This window comes from Talpa occidentalis, unplaced genomic scaffold (genome assembly GCF_014898055.3).
Source record: "Talpa occidentalis isolate TD23 unplaced genomic scaffold, MPIMG_talOcc4v2.1 talOcc4.9, whole genome shotgun sequence".
NCBI classification, from domain to species: domain Eukaryota; kingdom Metazoa; phylum Chordata; class Mammalia; order Eulipotyphla; family Talpidae; genus Talpa; species Talpa occidentalis.
Genome location: NW_023605305.1, coordinates 34,651,456 through 34,673,442, shown reverse-complemented (window position 1 = coordinate 34,673,442; position 21,987 = coordinate 34,651,456). Strand labels below are relative to the sequence as shown.

General features: G+C 43.9%; 1 protein-coding gene across 1 annotated transcript in view; it reads right to left on the bottom strand.

Annotated features, from left to right (window-relative positions):
* The window catches only part of SH3PXD2B (SH3 and PX domains 2B), a 106,839-nt gene that overhangs the window by 46,101 nt on the left and 38,751 nt on the right, over positions 1-21,987 (bottom strand). Inside the window, exons 3-5 of the mRNA XM_037500256.2 lie at positions 18,859-18,934; positions 12,441-12,517; positions 1,731-1,822 (exon numbers count right to left, since the gene is read on the bottom strand). Coding sequence (XP_037356153.1) covers positions 1,731-1,822; positions 12,441-12,517; positions 18,859-18,934 — 245 coding nt within the window. The remainder of the gene's footprint in view (positions 1-1,730; positions 1,823-12,440; positions 12,518-18,858; positions 18,935-21,987) is intronic.

Here is a 21,987-nt window from a genome sequence, read left to right as displayed (position 1 = left end):
CCCTGGGAGGACTGCAGACAAAGTTTTGAGACTCTTTCACCATATCTTGTTATTTCAATAAAAATTATGCAAGGGGGGGCCTCCCCTGGTGGCGCAGGTGGTTGAGGACCACGCTGTGAAACTGTCCACAGCCTCTGCAGCGACAGTTTGATCCCGGCCAGCCGGTGACGGTCCCACATGGCGCAGCAGACCTCTCCTATCGCTTCTGCTGCTCCCCTCAGCAGTATATTTCGTCAGTCTGCCTGTTCTGTTCCCCGCTCTGTCTCTGGTGAATCCTCTCACCCTACCACGGATCTGGCCTGTACCCTGGTTCTTGTATAAATAAATAAATCATTAAAAAAAATTGTGCAAGGGGGTCTCCCGGCGGTGCAAGGGGTTAAGTCTCAGCACTGAAGCTATTAGCAGCCACTGCAGCGCAAGTTTGATCCCCAGGCAGGGAGCTGACCCACATGGCACAACAGACCTCTCCTGTCTCATTTGCTGCTCCCCTCAGCAGTGTATTTCAGTCAGTCTGCCTGTTCTGCTCCCCACTGTCTCTGGTGAATCCTCTCACCTCTCTGGTACCGCTGGCCGACACACCAGCTCTTGTATGCATAAATAAATAAAATAAATCTTAAAAAAAAATTGTGCAAGGTTTACCAGACACAAATGCTAAAGGCACCAAGAGCAGAAACTGCCAGGATAGGCTGAAGGTTCATTATCAGACTTACATTAACTCTGTATCATTAAAAAAAAAATGCATGTGTTATTAAGACATTTCCATTGAAAGGTTCACTGTGGCCACTTATGAAGTGTTCCGCTTGCTTAATTTCAAAGCCTATGTGCTAGCTCTCATCAGCTGCATTCGCTCACTGTTCTTATCCTAAGAACTGGTATTTACTGGAATGTTTATTGCAGGGAGTTAAGTTTACTCATCTGTGTGGCCATTAAACCACTAGTCCTGAGTGATCAACTCACTGTCTTTGACTTCTGAACTTGGTTCTGCAGTTGGGCATATAAATATAAATGGGCCTGACTTCACTGTTAAAACTCTCTGCTGCTTTGTCTTTACAGGTCGATTTAAAAAATAAGCTTCATGGTTTCAACAGATTTATTTCCGAAAAGCCATGTTGCTCTTTCAACTTGACATACGCATAGCACTTAGCACATGGCAATGTTGACAAACACAAGCCTGGCTCATTACTGCTGTTGGAGCAAGAAATGCAGCTCAGAGCTGAGGGGTCATTCACACAGTCCACTGCAGGGAGAAGCTGGGGAGGCAGAGACTGCAGTGACATGGACTGCTCTGGTGCCTGGCTGATCACAGGTGCAAATCCTGGCCTCCCACTCGCTAGTGATGGGCACTTGAGCAGGTAGATCTCAGTCACTCACTCATTCATTCACATCCCAAATAGCCCTGAGTGCTTCTACATCCAAATCTATCTCAGTCCCTGTCTGGTGTGCTCATGGTCACTTCAGTTCCAGTGCTCTCTGATGAATGCTGTGGGCACACCTGGGGTGTTAGGGGACTACAGGAGGAAAGCTCAGCCAGCTCCTTCATCTGAAAGCACCACGGTCACTGCCCACTCTCAGCAACTCTGCAAGCATGTGAAGCCGGCTTGCAGGGGCTCAGCATTAGGACCCAGTTTAACTTGTGCTTGGCTTTCCTGCAGATGCTGTTGGGGCTGGCTGACCCAGCGGGAGGGAGGGCTGTGAGGGCATGCTCTGGGAAGGGCCACAAACCAACTTACTCTTTGGGGGGATTCAGGTCCTCAGGTCTGGTCTCAAAGAACTGCAGCACCTCATCACACTGAGAGATATAGGGCGGCAGCTGGATCAGGGCCTGGGAGAGACAGACACAAGTGAGCCAGAGGAAGGAAAGGAGCACCAGGGCTTCTCAAACTTGGGTCGGCATCAGTCACCTGGGGGACTTGTGAAAACGCAGGGTGTTGGCCTCCGAGTATGTCCTAACTCATGGATCTGAAATGTTGAAGGGACTTTTTTATGATCTGGGTAGAGGCTATAATACCCTGGGATCTCCCCACCCAATTCCAGGTTAATCTGCCACCCAGCTCATCAGCAGAGCTTCAACTGTCTGTGCCAATGGGCTGAGTAAGGAGGTGGGAAGAGGGCAGAGTGGCACTGGTATTTGTGGTGCTGCCTTATCTACCCACAGATTCATCCAGTGATCCAATGGACATTTTCTTTGTGCCCAGCCTTGTACTGTGCCAAATGAGAGAGAGGTATAGGGTGATCCTGTTCATGCCAGTGTCTGAAACCAAGACAAGGCTCTGTAATGAATGCACAGCTAAGCTTAACAATACTTACACCCCGCTAGGGCCCAGACAGATACAGATGTGACTGCAACAGATTTCATGCACATATTTTATTAAGCCTGTGCTGTGCTGGGGTGTACAGGGCACTGCCTTTCTTTCCACCCTCGTGTGCCCTGAAAGGGGATGGACTCTGCTCCTCTGCCCAGGCCTCAGTGCCCCAGTGTGTCTCATGCTTTTTTGTCACACAGTGTGACTCTAGGTGGGAAAGACATGTCTTGTATTTTCCTACAAAATGTCTAAAAGTTTATCCCTTCTAAGTAATGTTCTATCCCTAATTCTGGGCTGTGAGGGATTAATGGGGAGATGAATGGGGGTCTTCAAAATGGTATCTTCTACAGGGTTTTCAGGGTATTTTAATCTTAGTGATTTATTTTTCAAAAGATTTAATTAATTGTGGTAAAAGACATAAAATTTGCCATCTTAACCATTGTTAAGTGTACATTTCAGTGGTTTTAAGCACATTCACATTGTTGTGTTACCGTCCTGACCATATATCTTCAGAACTCTTTTAATCTTGTAAAACTCTTTTAATCCTGTACCATTAAATAACAACTCCCTATCTCCCCAGCCCCTGGCAACTACTATTCTACTTTCTGTCTTTAGAAATTTGACTGCTCTAGGTACCTCATGTAACTGGCATCATATAGTGTTTGTTATTTTGTAACTATCTGATTTCATACTTATTATAATGTCCTCAAGGTTCATCCAGGTGGTAGCACATGTTGAAAATTCCCCTCCTTTTCATGGCTGAATAATATTCCATTGTATATACAAAACATTTTGTTTATCCATGTATCTATCAATGGACATTTGGGTTGCTGACCCTATGTAACCTTTGAGTTAGGATGTGACTTTAAGACAAAGCCTTCAGATATAAGCTACTCTAGACCTAAGGTGGAAACACGTGGGATGGATTAATCTGTTTTAGTAGGGTGACTTATCTGGTCACTGTCTAGTCTCTATTCTTTTGCAGGAAAGAATGCTTTAAAAGGGCTTGGCATTTGTGGTTCATTGATTTTTTTTTTTAACTAGCCTTGAAGTATTTCCTTCACTGCAGCAAATCCACAGGGGCTGACCTTTTTCTAGGTCAGGGACTGAGAGCCTGAGGGGAGAGAACAGGAACTTCCCAACTCCCATTCTGACCCCCTTTTCCTTCTGGTTTGGAGCAGCAAGCATTCATTCTTCTGTCCTGGGGCTCCCTGTGGGTCTCTGTTTCCTCTGAAATCCTGCAGCTCTTGCAGTTGGAACCACATAATGAAGAGCTGATTATATGCTGGACTGTGGTGTGTCCTGGCTGCTTCGTGTGCAGATATCTTGTGGCTGGCCCCAGACTGTAATAACAACATTCCCTATGTTGGCTCAGTGCTCAATGGCTCGCAAAATGCATCTGTCTGTGTCACATCATGTAATAATCCTGGGAGGCCTGGCCCATTTTAGAGATGGGGCAACAGAGGCTCTGCTGATTTGAGATCTAGCTCCTTTACCCCAAATCCAGAGAGCAGTGCAGGGGTATGGGCTGTTCCGACCCCACCTTCCTGTGTGTCTAGACAGTGTGGGGAAGATCTTGGTACCTGGTTGGAAGTATTCACTGGATAAATAACATGAGGAAGAGGCCTGAAGATGATCATGCGGCCCTGTTTGGGGAGAGCTGGGTGGGCCTTGAGTGGCCACATTCTCTGCCTGGAAGGGGTCTCCCAAGGTTGCTCCTTGCTGAAATGGGCAGACACCAAATGGACCAGTGAAGAAAGGACAAGGATACCTCCCGACAATGCCAAGTTCACTTTTGGTTTTGAACAATTCCTAGGCAGTAAAAGCCAAACCAAACCCCCAAACCATAAAATAAAGCTAAGTTACTAATAAAAGGGGACAGTGAATGCTTTGATACTTGCGCTTGCATTTTGAAAGGACAGGCTAACAGTAAAAAACAAAAACAAACAAACAAAAAAACCCACCACTATCAACAAAAACGACCTGGGGCTGAGAAATGATTTGGCTTCTGAAATACTCCAGGATTGTGTTTGGTCAATAATGACAAAGAACCACAGTTCCAGGAAAACTCTGTTCCAGAAGGAATCCTGGCCCTTTGGACAGATGTGGGTGGTCTACCGAGGGCTGAAGAGAGAACAGAGTGGGTTCAGCTTGCTGAGGATAATGAGGAAAGTTCAGACATTTCCAACTCTCAGTTCTGCTTGGTTACTTCCTACTCATGTGATTCTGGCCAAATGCCATCCTCTCTCTGAATCTCAGTTTGCTGAGCTGTAAAATGGACATACCATCTCTCTTGGAGGGTTGTGCTGTAGAGCAAGTGAGGAAGAAGCGGTAAGGTTTCCATTGTATATTCGGTGCTTGAAAGACGTTAAGTGCACCCTTCACCTCTCTGTCCTGCACCAAGCACAACAGCATGATGGCGACCTTAGAGTCAGCAGATGATCATGTCAAACAACCACGCCTCGGTGAGGGGGAAAGAGTGTGTTCCCTCAGTTCTCTTGCAATTCTCTTTGGCTTCAAAAAGAATACCCCAGAGAGTGAACAATTCCCTCAACTTTTTTTACATTTCATTTTATTGTGGTAAGAACACTTAACAGCAATTCTCTGGAGCTTATTCTTCCTGTTTAACCAAAACTTTGTGCCTGTTGATTAGCAACCCCTTATTTCCCGTCCTCCTGACAACTACTGTTTCACTCTTTGATGCCAGAATTTGGTGGTGGCTTTCCATACCTTACATAAGTGGAATCAGGCACTATTTCTTTTCCTGTGACTGGCTTATTTCACTTAGTATAATATCCTCAAGGTTCACCTGTGCTGTTTCTTACAACAAAACTTCCTTCTTTTATAAGGCTGAATAATATTCCATTGTGGGTACACAGTTGTCACTTAATGGCTTTTTTTGGTCAATGGTGGTTCCAACAGGCTAGATCCCATGGCCTTGGGGTGCAGCAGGCCAGGTCACCTAGGTTTGTGCAATTACACTCTGTGATGTTGGCAGGATGACGAAATCACCCAACGACATGCTGTGCACCACAGTGAGGCTGTTTCCACATCTTAGCTATGAACCTGGCAGTGCTACTATTGCTTCAATGTCCTGATTTCATTTCTTTTGGATAAATACCAGATGTTGAATTTCTGGATCGTATGGTAGTTCTATTTTTAATTTTTTGCGGAGCCTTCATGCTATTTTCCATAGCAGCTGCACCATTTTGCATTTCCATCAACAATGTGCATGGGTTCATGTCTCTGTAACCGCAACCACACGTGGAATTTTTTTTTTTTATAACAGCCATCCACACAGGTGTGAGGTTATATCTCATTGAGGTTTCAATTTGTATTTCACCGATGACTAGTGACACTGAACATTTTTATGTTCAGGTATACATATCTGTTGGTTGTGTAACTTCTTTAGGGAAATGATATTCAACTCTTTAGTCCACTTTTAAATTGAGTTATTAGTTTGGGGCTGTTGAGATGTAGGAATTCCTTATCTATTTTACAGAGTTTAACCCCTCATCAGATACTTGGTTTGAAATATTTTTCTCCCATTTCTGTAGACTGCTTTTTCATCCTCTTGATTTTTCCCTTTGCTATGCAAAGCTTTTTCAGTCTGATGTAGCCCCACTTGTTTATTTTTATTTTTGTTGCCTGTGTTTTTGGTATTATATTCATGAAACCACTGCCAAGAGTCCTGAAACTCATGTATATGGTCAGCTGATCTTCAACAAAGGTGCCAAGAATACGCAATGGGGAAAGGACTGTCTCTTCTACAAACAATGCTGGGAAAAATTGGATATTCACATGCAAAGCAGCGAGACTGGGTTCTTATCTTGTACCATAAACAAAAATCAACTCAAAATACATTAAAGTTTTTTTTTTTAAGATTTATTTATTTTTATACAAGAGCTGGGGTTCACCAGAGACAGAGTGGGGAACAGAACAGGCAGACGGACTGAAGTACACTGCTGAGGGGAGCAGCGGGCGAGACAGGAGGTCTGTCCCACCATGTGGGTTTCTCCCTGGCCAGCCGGGAATTGAACTCATGATGCAGTGGCTGTGGATTGCTTCATAGGTTGTGTCTTAACCCCTGCACCACCAGGGAGGCCTACATTAAAGATTTAAACCTGAAACTAAAGAGCTAGAAGAAAATACTTCTCTAAATTGCTTCCTGAGAGCAGGACCAGGCTCTGCAGACCTCAGGTAGGCAGGCCATAGCAGAGGCAAGATTTAAAATCCTGTTTTGTTGTCATTGCTTCAATTTTTACTTTGATGTCATGTGAAGCCAGGTTTATATCATGGTTATGATCTAAAATTTCTTATGAAATGTATCTTTTTAATAAGTGAGTTAATTTAGGGAAAAAAATAATACAGATTATATAGTAAAAATCTTGAAGGGACCTTGGTCTCAAGTGACTGGAGTCTGGCAAACACTCCTATTATATTAAAATATTATATGTGGTGTATGTGTATGTGTGTGTTACACATGCAAACATGCTAAATTTAAGCTATACCCTAATGAAGTTAATATCCAAAGTACCTCACGGGGAACAAACACTTTATCAAGCAAAAGACTAAGTACAAGCCCTCATTTCAGAAATCGTTATTGCAGGTAATCAGCTGACTTCACCTGTGATCAACATCACAGTCTTTATTCACTTGCATAACCATTGTACGAAATGATTTTCTTTACTGATGGAATGAAGAATGGTCTAGAAATATTCTCAGATACTCTGGCCCTTGCCTGAACAGAACTTTCCAGCTGGGCCTCCCTGGTGGGACAAGGGATTCAGACGCAACATATGAAGCTATCCGCAGCCACTGCAGCATAAGTTCGATCCACACATGGCGCAGCAGACCTCTCCTGACTCACCCACTGCTCCCTTCAGCAATGTATTTCAGTCGATCCGCCTGTTCTGTTTCCCCACTCTGTCTCTGGTGAATCCTCTCACTCCCCCCCACCCCCACCACGCCCAACACCTCTGGCCTTTACCACAGTTCTTCTATGTATAAATAAATCTTAAAAAAAAAAAAAAGAACTTGCCAAGCCCAGCAGTGTAAACCCTTCATAATGATCAGAATCTCAAATTCTGGGCCTCCCCCTTAGCACAGCGGTTGAGCGTTGGGCTGCAAAGCTGCCCCCAGCCTCTGCAGCACCAGTTCGATCCTCGGCTGCCAGGGAGGGTCCCACATGGCATGCAGACCTCTCCTGCCACGCCCGCTGCTCCCCTCAGCAGTGTACTTTGGTCCTTCTACCTGTTCTGCTCCCCACTCTGGCTCTGGTGAATTCTCTCACCCTCTCACGCTTCTGACTGTACCCAGTGCTTGTATAAATAAATAAATAAATCTTAAAAAAAAAAAAAAAAAAAAGAATCTCAAATTCTGACTCCTCTGAGTCCTGCCTCTTCTGAAGAGTTTTCCTGTTAGACCATTTTGAGGATTAGCTGATCTTGCCAATAGGATTATCATTGCATCTGTCCCAAGGAAAGTTTTATGCAAAGTGGTGTCAGGGAGACAGCTGGTATTTCAATAAGCTTACAAAACAACTTGAGAGGTTGTTTGGGAAGCTTATTGATAATAAATGCCTGTATGTGTGGCATGACTTGGCTGAGTCTTGCTTGAATTGTGCCTTTCAATGAGCAGAAGTTCTTAAATTAACATAGTCAAATAAATTAATCTTTTTGTGGTTGGTAACATGTATTTTTGGAAGTTCCTCTATACCTAAAGATTATGGAGATAGCTTTCTATTTTTAATTTTTAAGACCTCTTAAACCATTGCCTCTCACATTTAGGTCTTTAATTTCCTTGAAAATGATTACATATGCGGCATGAGGTAGGGATTAGTTCTTTGGTTATTTTTCCTCCACAAGGATACCCATGTAGTGAGGAATTCAACCTTTCCTCAATGACCTGCAAGACTGTCTTTGTCAGTATCAAAATACATATGGATTTCTTTCTGGTGTGTGTGTGTTGGGGGGGCAGGGGGGGAGGTATCTCTGTTTTATTTCAATAGTTTGTCTATTCTTGTGTCATAATAACCATAATATGTTAATTGTTTTAACTTTATAGCATATCTGGTAAAGCAAAAATGTTTCTTTTGTTGTTAATATACACCTGATAGCTAGGTTTGGAGATATCTACAGTCTTCATCTATCTTTATTTATTGGCAACTACCAATTTCTACTAAAATAAAGCTAACTGTGATTGATCAAATTGGCTTAAAACAGCTTGCAATGATGACAATACAGATATCCAAATTTTATGTAAAAGCCTACCCAGTCTGGGAAAGACTTTATAGACCTTGTTGTAAAAGGGAGGTTCATCTCCTTCCAGGAGGGCAGGTCCCTTGAAACTAAGTATGAGGAAGTTGGCCAATGCCTTCCCCCGCCACTCCCCAATATCTACTCTACTTTTTATACTTCATAGCAAAGGGCTGTATCTTGCACATGGTTCATATAACACAAGCAGATCTTTCCTGGTTAATGCAAGAAAATTCAAAACCTTTGTAACATTTCAAATATCAGTCAGACGTAGGTAGGATATCACTTCAGGATTTAAAATGTCCACTTCCTAATCAAGTGTCCAGGGGTTCATGAAGCCCTGGATGTAAGGAAAAGTTGGAAACTCTGGAAAGAAATTGGTGGGCTGGGAAGAAACTGGATGGCATAATCTGGGCTGAGGGACAATAGCTTTTGGGGAAAGTACCAATAGGAACCACTAACTCAGACAAAGTGGACCCAAAGCTCTTGCTAGTAAGGGCTGGACAATGGAAGGTCATCTCTACAATGGGAATTTCGGCTCAAAGAGAAGGTCTAATTTTTCCTCTGAGAGCTACAGGTAACAGCGGTGTCTTTGTGTCTGTCTGACAGATGGTATCCTTAGGGCAGAGGGGAGTCTGAATGGTTGAGCTTTTTGAAATGTTACATTTTTAGAAAGCCCATAAGAGGTATGTGAGTGCAGAGGCCAAATTCCATATCCTCCGATACTGGTATTGTAAGTAACTGCTGGGTCTCTACAGCTTCATCTACACAATGGGGAAATAACAACCTACTTTTCAAATTTATTGGATGGATGAAACGAGGTCACACCTGGCAAAGTCAGGAGCTGATTTTCTGCCCTTCCACGGTGTCTTATGCCAAGAGGGGCCATCTATCCCTGCACGTCCCCCCTTTAAAGGTTTTTACAGACTTAGTGAAGCATATACTTTACATACCATAAAACTCACCCATTATAAGTACACTGTACAGTGATGTTTAGTAAATTATAGTTTGTGCAATTACCACAATCTGGTCTTAGAACTTTCCCATCACCTCAAAAATTTCCCCCAACCTAATTTGCAGTTTGTCTCTATGTCCACCACCCCTGAGGCCCAGGAAACCACTATCTGCTTTTTGTTTCTATAAATCTGCCTTTTCCTCAAATTTCACAAAGATGGAATCATATAATATGTAATATGTAGTCTTCTGTATCTGGCTTCTTTCACTTAGTGTCCTGCTTTGGAGATTCAGCCCTATTAGCATCTGCTAGTATTTCACTGCACTTTGTTATTGAATAATACTCAACTGGGTGGACACTGCACAATTTCTTTATTCACAAGATGACATATCTGGACTGCTTCCAATTTGGGACTATTATTTATTAATGCTACAGTGAACATTTTTATTCAAGTCTTGGTGTAGACATAAATTTTCAATTTCATGAGTACATCCCTAAGGCTAATCACATGGTAAATTTAACTTCCAAAGTGTTTTCCAAAGTGGCTTCCCATCATATGGTGCCACCAGCACAAGGGCTTCAGTTTCTCCACATTCTCACCAACTCTTGGTCTTGCTGACTATAGCCATTCTCGTTGCTGTGGGAGTATCTCAGAGTTTTATTTTGTACTGCCTTAATGATTAAAGATAATTGAACACCATTTCATGTGTTTATTAGCTAGCATGTCTTCCTGGCTGAAAGTTCTATTTAAACCTTTTTCTATTTTAAACTAGGTTGACTTGTTATGATTGAGTTTTAAGAGTTCATAATATATTTTCAATGAAGTCCCTTATCAAATATATTAACAATTATCTCCTAATCTGCAGTGCATCTTTGCATTTTCTTCAAGTTATCTTTTGAAGTATAGAAATTTGTAAGTTTAATAAGGTCCAATTTATCAATTTTTCTCTTGGTGTTGGTATCTAAGAACTCTGACTAAACGAGTTCATGAAGATTTTCTGTTTTCTTTCAGAATTTTTGTAGTTTTTGCTCTTATATTTAGGTCTGTGATCCATGTTATGTTGATTTTTTGGGCATGGTGTGAAGTAAGGGTGCAAATACCAATAATTATTTTTTACATATGGATATCCCTTGATCCCAGCTTGTTAAAGATGAGCATATTCCCATTGAATTTGGTGGCACCTTTGCTTAAAAGGTCTAAGTTTACTTTTAGATCTCAATTCTGTTCACTGATCCATCTACTCACCTATCCTGATGCTACTATTTTGATGACCATAACTTTGTAGAAAGTTTTGAAAATGGCAGTACAAGCTCTATCCTTTAAAAGCGTCTATCCTTTAAAAAAATTGTTTTGGCTATTCTATGTCCTTTGATTTTCTTTATCTATTTTAGCACCAGCTTTTAATTTCTATAAGCCTATTAGGATTTTTTTACAAAAACTTTTTAAAGATTTATTTTACTTAGTTATGCATACAAGAACTGGGGTGCAGGCCAAGGGAATGGGGGTATAAGAGGACTCACCAGAGACAGAGTGGGGAGTAGAACTGGCAGACTGACTGAAATACACTGCTGAGGGGAGCAGTGGGCAAGACAGGAAAGGCCTGCTGTGCCATGTGGGTTAGTTCCCTGGCTGGGGATTCAACTCATGCTGCAGTGGCTGCGGATAGCTTCATGGTGCTGGGACTCAACCCCTTGCGTCACCAGGGAGGCCCTCTACTAGGATTTTGATAGAGACTGTAGTGAATCTGTAGATTAACTGGAGGGGAGGGGGTGGAAGGAGATGGGGGACTGCCATTTTAACACTTTTAATCCATGATTATGGAATGTCTTTCTATTAAATTAGAGTTTCTCAAATTTCTTTCAGCAATATTTTGCAGTTTCAGTACACACGTTGTGCTTCTTTTATTAAATTTATTCCCAAGTTTTCTTTTTGATGCCATTGTGAGAATTATTTTCTTAATTTCATTTTGGGGTTCACTGCTAGTGTACAGAAATAGAATTGATTTTGGTATACTGATCTTGTAACCTGTGATTTTTTTTTTAACTGTTATTGAAATACCATTATTTTACATCCTTGCTAGTATTTTGACAGTACAGCATTTCCCCCTGCAGGTGTAGTCACTATAACATACTGCTATCACCAAAGAACCCATAGTCCTCCACCATAGTCCACTGTGGTCCCCGCCTCCATCCCCTTGTTTTTGCCTCTCTCCCTCTTTTTTCTCCTCCAAAAGTTGAAGGTCTATGGTCAGTTTTCAAAGGTTGGCCTTAAAGTTTATCTTCATCTGAACCTTTGGTTTTTCTATGTTCCACATGTATGTGATACCATTTGGCATTTATTTTTCTCTTTCTGGCTTATTTCACTTCACAAAAGCCCTTTCAGCTCCATCTATGTTGCTGTAAAAGGCATGAGTTAATCTTTTTTATTGCTGAGTAGTATTCCATTGTGTGTGTGTGTGTGTGTGTGTGTGTGTGTGTGTGTGTGTGTGTGTGTGAGAGATACATCTTGATCCCCTCACCTGTTTTTAAGTACTTAGGTTGTTTTATATTCTGTGCTCTTACTAAACTTGCTTATTAGCTCTAGTTGTTTTTTTATGGCTTCTTTAGGATTTTCTATAATGGAATCATGTCACCTATGAATCAAGGCAGTTTTCTTGCTTTCCAATTGGTACAACTTGTATTTTTTTTTTTTTCTTGCTTGTTCACCCAGCTAGAACTTCCAGTAAAATGTAGAACAGAAGTGGTGAAAGCAACTTGGTTCCGATCTTTTTGTGAGTTGAGGAGTTAAAAAAGTGCTAATTTCTTTAACTACACAGATTTTTCACAATGAACACTTTGTAGCCAGAAAAGGAAAGGAAGGAAAACAAAACTACCCACAGAGAGAAGATCTGAGTCACAGGGAGGTGTTGCATTTCCTGGACTTACCTTACAGTATTCATCAATTGGTATCAGTCGTTTGACAGCCACATCCCGAATATGACTTCTTCGGAAGAGAATTTTGCCTGCAGAAGATGAGTGGGCACAGAGTTGGAAGGGAGCAGTGACAGGCTCTCAGCAACCTATGAAGGCGTGGATATGGCTGCCTCTTATAAGCCTGAGTGGTACCCGTACTCCTAGCTGCAGCAGTACCCAGGCTGGATGTTCTCACGGCTTGGGTGACCTCCAAAGTCTGGTTCATTGCTCCAGAGCAAATTTGAGTGAGTGGAACCCAGTGGGTAAACTTCGGTTAGTTAAGAGAGGCTGGAACCAACCCATGGAAAGATGGGACCCTTAGTGAAAAAGGATGCTGAGAAGACCTGCTACCTGAGGTTCCCTATCCAACTCTCAGCTTCTCAAACTAGTTTGAGTGGGACAGCAGACACTCAGATATGCCCTAACTTTATAGTTCATTCTCCTTTTCTCCTCCTACCTCATGCATCTTCTGTTTTAGTCTTATGTTCCTGAAATAGTCCTATACTCATGCTTCTGTGCCTTCCTGGCTGCCCGGAATACCGTCATCCACCATCTCTGCTGGGAAACTCCTCCCTACCTGAAATGGGTCAGGAGTTTCTGTCTCTTTCTGATAGCACACATCACTGTTGATTTATAGCAACAGTGCCATAGATCCTTCCTACCAGTCATGGGACTTATACAAAGATGGGCTGAGACTCAATCAACTCTGTGTCCTTGCCATGTGGCATTCACATTTGATGAATGCATAAAGGTGGATTCCACCTGCCAAGATGACACATTCCTCCCATTCCTTCTCCAGTTGTTGTCACAGAAGGGTTCCAAGTCTCCTGATTTGACCAAATACTAATGGGAGTCCATCCACTATTTGTTGGTGACATCCTGAGCACAGTGCTGAGGTACCAGAGCCTCCCATGCAACATATTGGCAATGGCACATAGATAAATGATACACCCAGGGTCTCTGGAACAGACACTGAAATGTCACGGGTAAGTTTGCTTAAAGCATATTAGTGGGTTCCCAAGATTTTGACATGTGATCCTATCATGGGGAGATGGTGGCAAAGTCCATGCACTGAAGGGTAAGGCAGCCTGGGCTCACTGTCACTTAGACATGGGGTAGACAGCATCAGAAAGAGACATCAAGGAGTGTCAATGAGGTGGAGGATGAGAGGAGCACTCTGTCAAGCATGGGCAGATCGCTGGGTAAAGGGAAGGTCAAAGAGGAAAGCCACGGCCCCCATGCAGCAGAGCATGGAGCTCCAAAGAGCTTCATCTGTTTCTGGCCTAAGGAGGTGGATCATGGAGAGGAGTATGGACAACCAGCCTACCACGCTAAGGAGAGATTAATCACTGTTAGATGGTTCTGGACAAACTGCAGTCTCTACAGACCAAGTTTAGGTGAGTAGGAACAGGACAGTGGGAAAGGGTCAGTGAGAGTTTTTCTAATACAGCAGATGGGATCCTGGGAAGTAACTCATTGATTTTAAAGATTTGCACTGTACGATGACAGGGAGATTTGCATCCAAAAATACTATTCAGTTAATCTGACATTGAAAATAATTGGATAACTTGCTCTTGGGCAAAAGAGCACTCTTAGGAAATTGGTAGACACGGTCAGTTTAGTGGGGAGCTCTCTTTTTACTTAATTCCATCAATTAAAAAAAAAAAACAACCCAGTGAAATGAAGTACATATTCTTCATACTCCCTGAGCTGGGCTCTCCTTTATTGACAATGGTCATGGTTTTAATGCTGCCAGGAGTCAAACTTCTGAAATGACATGTTTGTTAGAAGAAAAATAACAAACAGGGCCTCCCTGGTGGTATAAGGGGTTAAGAGGTAACCTATGAAGCTATCCGCAGCCACTGCAGCACGAGTTCAATCCATACATGGCGCAGCAGACCTCTCCTGACTTGCCCGCTGCTCCTCTCAGCAGTGTATTTCAGTCTGCCTGTTCTGTTCCCCACTCCGTCTCTGGTGAATCCTCTCTCCACCCACACCTCTGGCCTGTACCCCACTTATTGTATGCATAAATAAATCTTTTTTTTTTTTAAAAGTAACAAACAGAAGAAAATGCATCCCAGGATTCAAGGCGAGGAAATTTAGAGGCCTTTTGTTTTCCTTTTTATGCTTTCCCCAAAGTTCCTACCATAAATATTTATGGCTTCTGGAGTCAGGATAACTTCATGATATTTAGAATAAAAAAGCCAATGATGCAGCAAAGCAGGAGGAGGTTCACAACCTGGCATCCCTGGAAGTGAGGATCTTGTTCCTTCATTCCCTGAAGTGTGCTGGCTCCGGGTGAGCCCTCACTGTTCCTGCGTTGGGGGCTGCCTCCTAGAGCTGACATTGTGGAGCAGGCCTTCCTTGGGTGGGGGTGTCCCCTGCCTTGCTGGGTGGCTACTGTCCCTGTTCCAAATCCTCAGAAAGCCCAGAGTTTTCTTCCCACTCGTCACTGTGAAACCAAGTTAGGATTTCACCAGCTCTGGTAGATGAAGGGACCCACATCTTAGAACTCTGAGGAGCATCCTAAGTCTTCTGGAAAAGTAAGGAATGCATAACTGTGAAGAGAAACCCCAAGCAGCAAATACTTCTTGCCCTCTAACCTATTTTTCAAAACGAGAGAAAAGTCCCTACCAAAGCATTTTGGTATAATTGCAGCGGAAAGGCGGTCAGTGGGGTGTAGAAATTTCTCACTGAGAAGGCAGGAAGGCAGCTTAAAGGACAAGAAAAGGGATGGTACTGGCACTGGCCCAGGGAGCAGACAGACCCAGGCTGGTCCTGGAGCACCACCACCCAAAGGCCTGAGAGTGACAGGTCACCGGGGGTCCCAGTGCCTCTGGGGGTTGTAACACAGGACAAAGTGTCACTCCTATTCCTCTGCAGCCTCAGTGGGACTGGAAGCCCCCTGTACAGTGGCTGTCTGTGGGCAAGACTACAGGTTGAACCCGCCTGAGGGTTGCCTCTGACCAACTGGGCTGCCTTGGGAAATTCACTTTCCTCTTATAGTCTCTGTCTTCTCACCTGCAAAATGGGAGAGCAGCCCCACCTCTTTGCAGGTAGAAAAACTCCATGACACTCCCAGCATAGGGCTCAGCGCCCTCCACAAAAATAACAGGAACTTTTTTAAAAAAAAAAAAAAACTGTTAGAAGATACCACATTACATGCTGCGATAAGCGCAGGTTCTTCCCTATACTTCCCTATATATGTTCCCTAGATAATCATACAGTGTTGGAAACCCACATCACCCTGATAAAAAAAAAGATACAATTAAAAAAATAACCAAGGACATGTTCTTTCCTTAATGACCAGCAGAGATGGAGTCACAGGGCAGAACTGTGTGGCCAGCACCTCCTTGGGTGGCCAGTGCCTCCGGGGTGAAATGCTGATGGGACAGCCGCCCCCATCCCCACCTGGTGTGAACTGTTTCTGCGGCAGCCATGGGGAAGGAGGGCAAGCAAGCCTCCCCAGGCCTCACCTTCCTGTAGAGGAAAGAGGACTCAGTGGAGGGAACAGTCTGTGGAGGGAATCAGCAGGCTTTTGTTTTCCATAGTGGAGGAAAGCCAAACTGTAATTCTTATTTTTCAAGCAGCATCCTCTGCCAAGTTGCTCCCCCCAACCACCCCCAACACTGGGGTGGAAAATCACACAGGGCCCCTCCTGCTGCCTGCCTCTGTGCTCACATGAGACTTGCTTTTGTTCTGCTGATGAGGCAGTCTTGGCAGAAAACTGACCCCTAAGAGAGGGGACACTTCTCCCAGGCGCCCTGCCCTTGGCCTCCAAGAAAAGCTAAGAGGTGGGTTGTGAAAGATGCCCCAAGCATCCTAGGGTGCAGCGGGACCTCACCAAGCTGCAAGTGGGCGCCCCGACCAGGGCAAAGGGGCCAAGTTCTTGAGAAAAGCATTTTTATGAATTCTTGGGTGGAAAAGGATGATGTAACCACAAAGGCTTTCAGGGGCTTGGGAGAGGGTCGACTTAATCTTCCCTGTTTTGGGAAGTTTTTCCAAGAGCTGGAGAGCTGGTTTTTGTCTTTTCTCCAGAAGAGTTAGATCTTAAGTACTCTGCTTTCCTCCCTTGAAGAAACACCTACATTTAGAGCTCAGTTCAGCTTGAATATCCAGACTTTTTTTTTTTTTTTGCGTGGAGGAACTGGGTGTAGGCCAGAGGTTTGGGGGATGAGAGGATTCACCAGAGACAGAGTGGGGAGCAGATTTACTGAAATACACTGCTGAGCAGTGGGCAAGAGAGGAGAGGTCTGCTGTGCCACATGTGGGTTAGCTCTCTGGAGGAGATCAAACTCAGGCCGTAGCAGTACCAGCAGGTGAGACTTAACCCCTAGGCCACCAGGGAGGCCCTGAATACCAGATTGACTATTAAATGGGACCCCAAGATATGAACTGCCAAAAAACTTCAAAGGAAGGTCCCAGGACCTCTTTTCTGCCTTTACTGAGGACCTACTAGTGACAGGGAAAGAAGCTGGTGAAGCACAGGTGATTGTCCCATTCTGTAGATGTGGATACTAAGGATTGGAGCGGGGAGGAGATGTCGTCTGCTTGAGATCTCAGGACTGGGTGTGTCTGACTCTAAAGCACATGCCTTGGAGCACTGACATCTGGCTGTTGTAGCTGGCACACTGGGTTTTCTCCAGTAGGAAAAAAAAAAAGAAATTCCAGTGCAATTGCACACTTTTCCCGTGGAAGAACTAAAAAGTTTAGCTTGTTTAGGCAAATGGTTCTCCCAGTAAATGGGGGTCTGGCAAATACAACCACCCTGCTCTAAACTACTCAAGGGAACATCTAGAAGAATCCACTGATGGCAGAATCCTGGAGTGAGAGAGCGAAGACTGAGCTCTTACACGAGTCTCTCCTATCACTGAGCCCGCTCCCGTGTCTGTTACATGAAAAAGATCTAAAGGGCCCTTCCAGCTTTATTTAGTTGTAATTTAGAGGGATTGTCAACTTGCTAATTATTCATACATGAAAATAATAGTAAGTACTTGATGCCTGCTAATTATGTGCTAGGAGCTTACCTAATCCTCACCCAATCCTATCATTTAAATACCAGGATTATCTCCAATTTGCAAGTGAAGAAAGGAAACCTGGTGTGCTTAGGTGATTTACCCAAGGCAATAGTGGATGATGGGGTGTCCTACAATGTGCATCTGGGGAATCTGGCATGGATTTTGCAGTCAGCCAGCCATACCTGTATTTGAATCCCAGCTTTGCCATGTGTGCAAGTGATTATAATTCCTCTGAGGCTCAATTTTCCCATCTGTGAAATGGGCACAGTCATGGAGAGTTGTTCTGAAGCCTGAATGAGGTTATGAATGTAAAGCACTTAGCCCAGCGTCTGGCCCACGGCAGATATCCCACACAAGTTAGCTAGTATTACTTGATGCAATAACACTGGTTTGAGTAAGCCAAATTTTCTTGAGCTGAAGCCTTGCTGCTGTTCTTTTAGTAAGGAATTTGGGGGGGAAAGGAATACTAAATGCACTGAAAGCAAGGACTAGCTACTTTTGTATTAATTCTACTATATCCCGAGTGGAACCTGGCACTTAGAAAGTGCTTGGTAGCTGCAGGCAAGCAGGATTTCTAAAATGGCCCCCCAAAGATACCCCACCCCAAACCTCCTGTCAATATGGTGAGATCTCATTCCTGGAATTTTGTTACTTTATACTCCACAGTTGACTATAAAAGAGGGAGGCCATCCTGGATCAGGAGACCTAGCTGGGCATAATGTAATCACATGAACCCTGAAATGCAGATAATTTTCTCTTACTGGTGGCAGAGGGGATGTCAGAGAGCCTAGAAGCACAAGAAAGATTCCACTGCCCACTCGAAGATGGATGTGACTGCAGCAACTGTGGGAGCCGAGGGACCTCCCCACTGACAGCCAGCAAGGAAACAGCACCTTGGTTCATAGCTGCAGGGAATCGAACTCTGCCAACAACCTGAGACCAAAAGTGGATCCTTCCCCCAATCCTCCAGGTAAGAGTCCAGTCCAGCCAAGACCCTGACTTCAGCCTCCACAGCCTGGACTTCTGACCAATGGAACTGTGAGATAACAAATGGGTATTGTTTTAAGCTGCTAAACAGGCGGTAGTTTGTTATATAGTGGTAGGATACTAATACAGCAGCCACGATAACAGATGGCACTCATGACAAAAGCTTTCTGAACTCTTATTATTTAGAGGTAAGAGACCCTGAGGACCCAGGGGTGAAGTGTGTTGCCTAAGGTCATACAGGATATCTGAGCCCAATGTTCACATTCTTAGCCTAAGCATGACTGAGACTCTGGTTGTTGGGGTAACCCCTGAAAGAAGATGAGCAGAGTGATCTGGGAGCTATATCAGATTCCCCAAGGCCCGATGGACAGCTGTGTCTCACTTACCTGGCAGAAAGGGAATGATCCGCTGTTTGGGGTCCTTCTGTCCTCCCTCCATGGGAAATTTGTCCAACATCTGCATCTAAAAGGGGGAGGGGCGATACCAATGACTATGATCAATGCATCTTTAACATTTAAAAGGACTCTGTGAAAAATGTGTTTTGATGTATAAAGGCTCACTTTGTTCAGCTTTTCACAAACCCCAAGTAGCAATGGGGAGGGCAATGCCAGTTAGGCCTAGGAGCTCCAATGAAGAGTTGTCTGTGTCCACGGCTGTCATACTGGTGAAGCCTAAGAGCTGGATGGGACCATTCTCAGTTTTCTGGGGGTCGCCAGCCACAAGACTGGAAATGTGAGTGACATTCCCAGGGTCTGTCTCCTAAGAATTACAGGTGATGGTGGTAGGTTAAGGGAGGCTTATATATATGTAGCATTGAAGATGTACCCTTGAAATTTATGTGGTATCATAGACTGATGGTAAATCAATAAAATTTTATTTTAAAAAAGTAGCAAATTTCTAAGTAAAAGATTTGCAAGTTGATGCTAAGGAAAAAACCACTGAGGTTCCATTAATCTGGTTAGGTCTCTGTCTACCAGATCATTCTACTTCCCTGCCCACTGAGAATTGTCCAGGTTGGCTCCACAGTCAGCTCTGTGGATCTGGGCTAGGTACATGGGGTATAGCGACGAAGAGACTCCATCCACAGAGGAGAATGAAAAGTAAATCGATGATTTACAGAACAAGCTTAGGCTGCTGTGGGGGTAGAAGGAGGAACTGGGACAGACTAACCAAAATGAAAACCTTTAATAGTGCTATCAACGCCTTTCTGATATTTTAGGAAGTTAATGTGGAATATTTTTGATACACAGAATCACAAGGATTAGTAACTTGGGGGAAGCGACCATAAATGTGGGCCTCATCTTAAATTGGCCATACTATACCCATGTTTTAGATTCAAGTTGGGTTGGGGTAGTCATTCACACTGTCTCCAAATATTCTGGTTCTTTGTTGAGCCCATAGTATGTGTGTGCTTCCCCACCCTCTTGAAATGAGATGTGGCCAATTACTTGTGAGCAGGAAAGACATATGTCACTTTTGGATGGAAGCATCAAATGTGATTCACTGCTCCCAATTTCCCTCTGCTATGGTGTCTGGCCACACTCCAGACAGTGCCTTCTCTGCTAGCCAGGGTCCTGGAGTGAGGGTGCATACCCCTCTCTTCTGATGGAGTGAGAAATTAACCCTTGCTGTCTAGTAAGGTTATCTGTCATAGCAGCACATTCTAACCCATCCTGACAAGGATTCCAGCAGAGGGGTAGGGAGCCCTGAGCTTCCTAAAGCCTCCCATCTCCTTTTACCTCAAGGAGAAAGTAAGCCTGGCACTGTAGATCTAAACTTCTGAGAAAAATAAAGAAAGCTTTGACTAGCTGGAGAGAAATAAGTAAAGCTATAGTATAGGCATTTGGGGAGGGCGGAGGGAGTCTGAAGGGAAGAATAGAGGAACATGTAGAGACACCAAGCATGGACTTGATTCTTTGGAAATATTCTCACAAGAAATCTTCAGAAGACTTTTTCAGGATGGATATTATTATCCAGGAAATAGGCCCAGAGAAGTGGGGGACATCTGCCGTGGGTCTGCAGCCGGCAAGTGGTGGGGCAAGAGAATGAAGACCGTGCAATCTTTGCCCTCATAGCACCCCACTCTGAGATGCTAGAAGACAGTTTAAAAGGACTGCGACACAGTGCCATGGAACAGCATTCCCAGCCCCCTCTGTTGTTTTTGGTGACACCTCTGGGTAGGGAGGTTCACTTCAGCTTGGCTGGCACCAGGAAGGGCTGCTGAGATGCATGGGTGTGCTCCAGAAGCCTGGGCTTGAGATCGTATCTCTGTTCATGGAGGCTGTGGTTTCCAACCTGGCCCTGCTCTGTGCTGTATTCCGGTGGGGAAATGCTTGGTCCACCATCCTATAGCAATTGATGTGTTCACATTCAACCTTGCTGGAAAAGGCAGGCTTCCCTTTTTGAATCATGAGCGCTTCAATGCTGGCAATAGGCACTCAATGGAAATTGGCTAAACCAACGAATGCAACTGAGTGAAAATTTTGGGGGAGGAGGTGTTTGTCAAGTATGTTTGATTAATACTGTTCATATTATTAATATTAAAGAATAGTAACCACTACTAACATTTGTTTGGGAGTGCACAATGAACCAGTCTTGTCAGATACCTAATTTTAGCAGAGTTGCATAAATAGCCTGTGAGATATATACATAATCCCCATGTCACAGAGGAGGAAAGGAGGGAACAGAGAGAGACAGGGAACAGCCTGGGGTCACACAGTTAAGTGATGGTCCCACTAGGTTAAGTATCTTAATCTGAATCCCATTCTCTTTCCCATGAGATCACTTCAGAGGTGGCTTCATGAAAAATCAGGCTGAGCGGACGTAAGTTTAATATTTCATGCACAGGTGAACAGCTTTGCTTTCTTTTTTTATAACAGAGTAATTTAATCAGTCTCAACTTCAGAGTGTTTTAGAGATCTACAGGCTTTGCCTAATGCGATCTTCTTTTTCCTTTTTAATGTGTGTGTTATGCTGAAGCACCATCAAAGGAAACTTAAAAAAACGAGGAAAGTGCCACAAATACACCCACCTTACCGTGCCCACTTCTACTCTGATTCTGATGAATGCTGTCTGGATGTACACACTGTCTAGAGAGGTTCAACCCAGCACAGTCTATCAGTCCTCCCTGGGGTTGTCACGGTTCCATCTTAGGAAGTTACTCTTTCACTCTTTGTCCTGACTTGCTTTTTCCCAGATAAGGGTGGTCCAAAGAGCCACAGTGTCTCCCCTAGTGTTATTAAGCTGAGACAACAAACCTGGGTTTGAACACCACAAAGTCAAAACACATTCAGGCAGCCCCTGATTTTCTAAAGGTCATGTTATGCCACTTTGCTTTTAGGAAAGACCTACATTAGAACCCATTTGCATGAACTAAAGGAAATCCAAAGAGGATTTTCATTTTTATTACAAAAGACGAAAAGCAAAAAGTGTTCCATGTTGGTTTTGCTTTCCTAGAGGCACAGCACCCCAGCAGTGAGTGTGGCCCAACCAAGCTCCTTCCCAGGGCTTTCTAC